Source organism: Sinohyriopsis cumingii, chromosome 11 (assembly GCF_028554795.1).
Source record: "Sinohyriopsis cumingii isolate HCF-2022 chromosome 11, ASM2855479v2, whole genome shotgun sequence".
Classification (NCBI taxonomy): Eukaryota; Metazoa; Mollusca; class Bivalvia; order Unionida; family Unionidae; genus Sinohyriopsis; species Sinohyriopsis cumingii.
In genome coordinates, this window is record NC_142971.1 from 59,800,493 (window position 1) to 59,809,530 (window position 9,038).

Below are 9,038 nucleotides of genomic sequence, written 5' to 3' on the forward strand. Positions count from 1 at the left end.
CCTAATTCTGCATTAAGGAAGTAGTACTCAACAATACAGAGCATGCCCCAAAAAATAGAAACTGGCTAAACTGGAATAGCTCAACCTAAACCAGGAAAATCACTTTTTTGTATTGGGGTGGTACAAGCTAGGGGTGAAATGATGAATCGGTATATCAATACTTTTTCCATATCAATAGAAAAGAGGAAGAATCATTACAAAATGACACTTATTCTATGAAATCATCAGACCCTGATTCAATGTATACAATACATTCCAGATTTGTTGTCTATATTGATCTAGGTACCGTATTGATCATTTAAAAACCACTATTATTGAAGTTTATCTGTTGATTGGTATCTTGTCTACTTGAATCAAATTGGAGGGCCACACTTCCTGGTGTGCCATGCAGTGAAATGTTACATTCAGTTCATATTGGTGGTAATTGTTTAAGTCCAGGGCAAAATAATAAGAACCAATCAGAACTAACTGTACTTTGTTCATTGCGTGACACACCAGATAAAAAAGAACATAGAAACTTCATGCAAAAGTACTTAAATTGTACAAGGGGAACAAGCATGGAATGTCTCCTTTTACAACGATATATGTAACCAGTGAATGAACATGCTAACTGGATTAAATTGAACATATTATATTAGCACATAATTATTAATGGGGGGGGGGGGGGTGCAGATTCCAAACTACACAAGTTACTGATTAGAGAAGGGGAGTAAGTTTTGTCAATGATTTTCTCTTTCACTGACACAAGTGAGAGCCTAATACTGGCCATGGGAATTGTTTTGCATCTGCAGGAAGTACAATTTGAAGGATTTGGATGCTAGTTATCTATGCTCCCACATTTGTACATGTTCTTGATAGGATGTTCCATGCATTACTTCTTCTCTTTTGAAGATAACACCATAATGCTTGCCAACTATAAGTGTACCCATAAAACTGGCAATAAGCTCTTTAAAGTATCCATAAAATGCAATTTACCAATAGCATAGTGACCAAGTTCAGTCCTACATCTGATCAAAAGGAATAGCTCAAAATGCTCTAAAAAGTTGACCTTACGTTAAGACAATAGCAGGTAGTGTGTTTGAAAGTGTTTATATTTTATATGCTGTCAAGGATGAGAATGGCATGTGAAAAGATATTAAATCTATGGCCATCCATAATCTGCGTACTGGAAATATAACCAATATATCAACACATACTAAATGACACCACCCCACCACTGACAGACATTCTAAAGATGAAAAGACTATCGAGTTGGTATTTTTAGTGATGCAAAATATCAGTATGTTACTATGTACAGATGATACAAAATACCAGTATGTATAGAGGATGCAAAATACCAGTGTGTATAGAGGATGCAAAATACCAGTGTGTATAGAGGATGCAAAATACCAGTATATATAGAGGATGCAAAATACCAGTGTGTATAAAGGATGCAAAACAGCAGTATGTAGAGAGAATGCAAAATATCAATATGTATAGAAAATACAAAATATCAGTATGTATAGAAAATACAAAATACCAGTATGTATAGAAGATGTAAAATACCCTACCAGTATGTGGTAATGAGCTCCATGCAAAAATTTAACTCGTGTCAATAAAATGTAAAATGTAGGTCACTGAGTCCTTCTTTTCTTGTAAAAGTATTAACAAAGATGCATGCTATCATCAAGTTAACTGATTCTAGAATGAATAGTACTTGAGAGATAACATAAAACATTCAACTGAACCAAAGTCAGTTGAGTGTTAAATATGGAAAATAGTGATTACTTCGTTACGAAATTCTAGTATTGTATTTGTCAATATGAACCCCACTCATCAAATTTCATTATTCCAAATAAACATGAACTTAACTCAAACAGTAAATGAGAATGCATAAATAATGCAAAGTAAAAAAATTAGCGTGCACACTCATAGCCCCCTCCCAATCTAGTAGGTGTGAAGAAGCTTACTTTAAACTTGCCTAGGATCTAAGAAGTCAGCTGAGATGCAGTAAAGCTGTACATATGAATACACTTTTATATGTATGATATCTGTGTGGACACATGTGCTGGGGATAGTACAAAAGCACTACTCTGTTTAGTAGGAAAGCTAGACTGTACACCAAGGCAATCTTAGGGGTAACTGCAGTAATGTACTGGGCAACCAGACATATTTAGGAAAATCAGAATATCGAGAAGCTGTATGTCCAGGGATAAAAATGGACTGTCAGAATTTATCCTGGATAATACAAGATAATAATTCCATACTGCTGTTCTCAAGGCATCCTGAATGGTTGATAGCAAATGTACAACATGCTCTGGGAGTGAGTTCCATCTGAGAATGTTTGTTGGTTACAAACAATAAAGAGCGAAAGAAGATACTTTCAAATCTTTATGGAGTTAAGGGTAGTTGTGAACACAGGGGCCATATATAACAAGTAAGTACTACAGTCTATAATACCATATAAAACCTGTCTTGAAAGACCACAGCTATGCAAGACCACCAGGTTTTAGAGACTAGAATCTCCATGAACAAAATTATTTATTATACAGTGTTATGACCTGTTATGAGACCACCTGTCTTGAGAGACCATTATTTTTGGCAAAAGGTTGGCATATCAAGACAGGATATATATATATATATATATATATATATATATATATATATATATATATATATATATATATATATATAATGCTGTTGGGGATTTCTATGCACTTTCAGTTTCTGTTCCCATTACTGAAGCAAAAGGCACACCAAATTCAAACAATTGATGAAAATAAAAGTGCTGCAATGCTTACCATTTAAATAGAGGCAATTGTCACCAGAATATGAATCCCTGTGTTTTCATGACTCGCAACATGTCGGCCTATTCTGCGCACAGCTTTGAAAAGATGTAATTTTTATCCATTGGGCTATACAAATTAAATGCATTACTTTGGACTGTTTCTGTCAGGAGGTCAATCAAGTAATTAGGTCAGGTTTATAGCTAGTTTTACAAAATTCAATGTGATAATGCCAATAAATGACAAGATATATTAAGCAAACTAAATCAATATTGCAAAAAATTAAAGTTCAACATTTTATAAAAAATATAAGCTATTATGTGGAAGAGAATATTTTTAAGGTATACATTTCCATCTTTTATATAATTTATTTATTTATATGATTCTAAAAGACATATACGGATATAGTAAATAGGATTTTCTGTTACAAGTTCAAGAAGATCATCGAGTGGGTCTTCATGTTAACATTTAGAAATCACATTTTTATATGCATTTCGAGTCTAAATGTGGGATACTTTTGTATACTTTATGAATAACGCTTTTCTTAATTAAAGTACAATCATTCCTTCGTGATACAAAATGGAATTTTGGACGAAAATAACACGTGATCCAATATTGATAAAAATGTCGTATTGTTGCGCAGAATTACCCGACATGATGTGTGTTTGTGTGTGTGTGTATATATATATATATATATATATATATATATATATATATATATATATATATATATATATGATTCTACCCCGTGGTTCCGAGTGTCACTGAATTAGTGTCTTCTGATATTGTTTTCCAATATAATGAACAGTGTTATAGTATTTTGCAAGTTGTATAACGATGTGTGTGTTGTGTGTGTGTGTGTGTGTGTGTGTGTGTGTGTGAGAGAGAGAGAGAGAGAGAGAGAGAGAGAGTACCTGCATGTACCGGGAAGGCACGTAACCCACTATATTATCCTTAAGAGACCGAGCCCCCCACCAGTCCTCACTTGTTTTGTGACAGTCGTATATCTCAAACTCATCTCCCTTCTTAAATGAAAGTATGCTCTCAGAACCATCTCCAACGGGAGAGGTAAAATCGGATATAGCTCGGTATATCTCCATTTCACACAACGTTTATATTCCGGAAATCATGGCTTATCCTTGAAACTTGAATAGTCGCTGCTAAGGTTTACTACTACAGGGCTCACTGCATGTATAATGCTTATCTCCCTTACTGAGACTGGTTTTTCGATTTAAATTTTTATCAAAGTACTGAGAGGACTCAACTGAAACATTTCTATTAAACAAAAATTAAACCCAAATAAAATATTTTTCTTTTCTTTCATGCTTATTTTGGGATGCAAATGTGAAATGTCCCATGCACAAAAGGTACTTTGAACAAATTACCATCAATAATTGCAGAAGCCTCTGACTTGGTATCTCACAAGCAGGAGCTTTCCAAAATCACATTCAAATGAACTAGTCAGTTACAAGCAAGACCTAGTGATTCTCAGAGCTATGCCGGTTGGGGTTCCATATCTCATCGCCGCTACGATAGCCGGATTGGTCTGCGTATGATTGGGACGCAAACGTACACTGACACTCTTTTACTTATTTATGCCTTTCCTAGCATTACTCTTCTGACTGTCCTATCACTTCCGTATTTACTTATTCTTTGACCACGAACCACCCGTTGTTTAATGGTCAAGCGTGACTTCGTCAACGTATAGATAGATAGATAGATAGATAGATAGATAGATAGATAGATAGATAAACAGACAGACAGACAGACGGATGGATCGATCGATCGATGGATAGATAGAGATAGATAGATAGTTAGATGGATAGATAGATGGATAGATAGATGGATAGATGGATAGATAGATATATAGATATATAGATAGATAGATATGTAAAATATTATCTAGCAAGAAATTCTTTCGAATGATGTCTTGTCAGCATCGTTTTTATACATAATATAAAAAGTTGGCGTTGCCAGTTTAGAACGAAAAACAGATACTTACAACCATTAATAGTTAATTTTCAGTTTGAATGCACACATTAAATTTCATGACCAAACATACAACAAGAACATGGAAACTGAGCAACAAGCGATAAAGAGTACTTATCTAAAGCTCATATGATCGCTGCATGTACTCTTATTAACGAACTTGTTTACAATTTAATGGAAGTTTCAATTCAAAATGTCTTCCATCCTGATTATTCTATTGTGTCTTAGGTCAGGTGAAATTATTTTTTTGAGACGAAGTAAACAATTATTCATTCCTGTTTTAAGTTCAGTCTGTCGAATGATTTACTACTGTGTTCTGGTATAATTTAAGATAAATAATTTATTTAAATTATTCATTGTAATTAGTAAGTGCTCATTGAGTTTTTGGACTAAAACACTACTTTTGGATCATTGTGAATTAATTCAAAGATATTCTAGATAAGTCAATGCCATAGATGAAGAATTCCTGTTAAATCAACACATAAAAGACTATTGGTACATCAGCACACACAATATTGGAATTGATTTAGAATTTTCATAACCTTTGGTCTTGCATGATAGAACAATTAGGGTTATTTCGGATCTGATTCACAATAATAATAATAATAATAATAATAATAATAATAATGAGAACTTTGTATAGCGCCTAATCTTTAAAAGCTCTAAGCGCTTTACAACATTAGACAACACATATAAGATAAAAAAATATATAATGATATGATTGCAAAAACAAACACCATGAAATTAGAAAATATTTTTAAAAAAAAAAACATGCTGAGAGCCCTCTTGAATGTGATCACTGTATCTTTGTGTCTAAGTTCAGTGGGCAATTCATTCCACGTTGCTGGGCCCTGGTATGCAAAAGAACGCTGTCCATATGACTTTGTTTTCATACTTGGAATAATGTGTATACGATTGTCAGAAAAGGAGCGTAAGTATCTTGCTGGTGTTTACACATGGGTGAGGACGGATAGGTATGTTGGACTAGAGTCCGACAGCGAAACGTAGCACAGAGAACAAATTGTGTGTTTGATTCTGGATCGAATGGATAAGCAGTGTAGGGTACAGAGCAGCGGGGAGGTGTGCTCTGATCGTGATACTCTAAGTATGATCCGAGCAGCTGTGTTTTTAACTTTTTGAAGTTTCTGGAGCAGATATTGAGATGAACCAGACAGAATTGAGTTACGATAGTCCAGTCTTGAAAGTACTAATGAACACACAAGTGTTTTCGTGGCATCAACTGAAAGATATTTGCGAACTGAGCCCCGAATGGCCGAGTGGTCTAAAGCGCTCTCCGTTACGGATCACTGCCATCTCACCTCTGTCTGCGTAGGTTCGAGTCTCGGATTCGGCCAATGTGGGTATGTGAGAAAGCTTGCCAGTAGCTTCTCGAGGGTCGGTGGTTCTTTTTGGGGATTTCCTGGGTTCTTCCTCCACCATTAATACTGGCCGCCATGTATAGCCTATCTTGTGCTGAAAAATGGCGTTAAACCCTACAACAACAACAACAACGTCTCAGCTCAAGATATGCAGCTTACATATGTTCATGACATGTTGGTGCAATGTGTGAGTACTGTCCAGAGTAACACCTAGGTTTCGTGCTGATTGTGTGAATTTAATGTTGGTGTTGCTGATATTTATTCTTTGAGGTAAAGGATGTGAATGAGAAAGTCTTTGTGTTGTGATCAGAATGGCCTCAGTTTTATCATCATTCATCTACAGCTTGTTATATCAGAAGTGCACCTCTCTACAGAAGTGCACCTCTCTACACCTTGGATGGTAGCATCAACGTCAGTTGGGTGGATAGATTTGTATATGTGTGTCATCAGCGTACAATTGGTGAGACACTGGATGATGATCTATGACACTTGAGAGCGACTGAGTGTACAGAATGAAGAGAACAGGTCCAAGAACAGTCCCCTGTGGAACACCACAACATAGACCGACTGGGCTGGAGTGTATTCCATTTGCAGATACAATTTGTGTCCTGTTGACCAAGTAGGACGTGAACCACAGTAAGGCTGTATCATGAATGCCAAATACATGCTGGAGACGGTGAAATAATATATCATGGTCTATTGTGTCAAATGCTGCAGACAAATCAAGGATGATGAGGACTGTAATCTGTCCGCTATCCAACGCAGAGAGATTGTCATTAACTACATTTAGAAGAGTAGTTTCAGTACTGTGGTAAGGGCGATATGCAGATTGTACATTGCTAAAAAGACTGTTCGAATTTTGATGAGATATAAGCTGAGATAGAACAACATTTTCTAAGATTTTTTTATGAACCGGAGATCAGAAACTGGGCGGTAGTTCTTTAAATCGTTATGGTCTAGTGTTTGTTTCTATCAGCAGTGGCTTTACAATGGCAGTTTTGAAAAATGATGGGAATTCCCCGGATGAGAGAGAGGTATTAATATCATCAGTTAGTGAAGGCAATACTGGATCTAAGCACTCAAGCAGCAGTGATGTTGGAACTGGATCAAGTTCACATGACTTTGGTACACTCTTCATCAGGATTGTATGTACGAAATCCATAGAGACAGGTTCAAATGCTGCTAATAGTTGCCGCTCAAATTCTGTATCCCAACTGTATGGTGACGATGAGTCGGTTGAAATTGTGGTGTCAAGCTCATCTCTAATGGTTTGTACTTTGTCACGAAAGAAATTTGCAAACATGTCCGGAAGGTCGACTGGAGAGAGGGTAGTTGGAAGTGGTGTAGATTTGTTCCTTGACATTAGCTTGTTAGTAATCTCGAAGAGCTCTTTGCAGCTGGAACTTTCTTTGATCTAAGTAGTGTAGTGGGCTGATTTCGCTGCATGGACTATATTTTTGACATTCTTCTTAACGGATTCATAGATTTGCTTATGAATAATGAGTCTGGTGGAAGGCCAGAGCCTCTCAGCTTTACGGCGGTCTCTTTTAGCAGTGCGAAGCTGGTCCCTAACACTGCTAAACCATGGATAAAAACTTTTGAATTGCTACTCTGCACTTGGTTGCTGGGGCATGTTTGCCGAGCAATGAACACAGGCAGCTAGCGAGTTGTTCTGCGGTAGGAGGTAAGCAAGTTGTTAGGTTAGCTTGGATGTCGTGCATTAGTTTGGTTCTATTTATCATACGGAGGTTTCTCTTAGTTGCAGATAAAGGTGGATGGTTAGGGACTGATACGTCAAGATGGCATATAATGCAGAGGTGATCTGATGCAAGGTCATGGGATACCAGGGAGGACCGTAGAATGTTATCATCAGGTCTATGAAGAATCCAGTCTAAAATGTGACCATGTTTATGAGTGGGTTGGTTAACTGACTGTTTGAGGTTGAAAACATTAATGGAATCTATGAGTTTTGATGTATTTGAGTTTCCGGGACAGTCAGAGTGAAAGTTGAAATCTCCAAGAATAATCAGGTTGCCACCTATCGAATTTCCATAGTCCAGGAGATTCGGAAACTGCTCCAAAAAGAGAGAGTCAGCCAGTTGGTTATTTCTACTAGGAGGAGGGCGGTATAGGCAGAAAAAATGGACTGACCTTTGCTCCAGTGTGAGTGTGGTTTGTACTAGTTCAAACGATGTGTGGTCGAAATTGAATGTTGTGGTGTGATTAAGACGTTTTATCATGGAGTTCTTTGTGATGACAGCAATTCCACCTTACGAGAATTAGGGGGGAACGACTTAATGCAGTAACCAGTGGGTGTTAGATCCGCACACTTGGGCTCATCGCTTGATGTTTTTAGCCATGTTTCTGTCAGGAAAAATACGTCAATATTCTAGTCGTTGATAAAATTAACTATTTTTGTGCGCTTTTCCGGTGGTCCTAAAATAACGTAATTCCTCTGAAATTTTCAGTTTATGATTGTGAGAAATAAATTATTTGTTAATTTTAATAAACTTACTAGTTTCGCTTCTTTCTGTTACTTTTATTAAGACCATAGAGTCGTAACAATATTACAAGACTGATGCTAATGGTAATGATATAATAACAAAGACTGATGCTAATATTAATCTTACAACAGCAAAGACTGATGATAATGTTATTTATACAAGAACAAAGACTGGTGCTAATTTTAGCCATACAACAACAACAAAGACTGATCCCAATGTTAATGATGTTAACGAAACTTTAAGAAGTACTTTACGTATTGTGGATTAAATCCAACAAATTCCAAAAGGTCTATCACAAGTCCAAAATAATAGATTATTCCGAACGTTCCAGAGCTTAAATGTACCGATGAACAGTAGCCTTGCTGACGTGCTAATAGTATCGATGTTTTGCAATGGCATTG

General features: G+C 36.4%; 1 protein-coding gene across 1 annotated transcript in view; it reads right to left on the bottom strand.

Annotated features, from left to right (window-relative positions):
* The window catches only part of LOC149788528 (uncharacterized), a 100,863-nt gene extending 96,920 nt beyond the window's left edge, over positions 1-3,943 (bottom strand). Inside the window, exon 1 of the mRNA XM_089974543.1 lies at positions 3,680-3,943. Coding sequence (XP_089830669.1) covers positions 3,680-3,865 — 186 coding nt within the window. The 5' untranslated portion in view covers positions 3,866-3,943. The remainder of the gene's footprint in view (positions 1-3,679) is intronic.
* Positions 3,944-9,038: the final 5,095 nt, after the last annotated feature.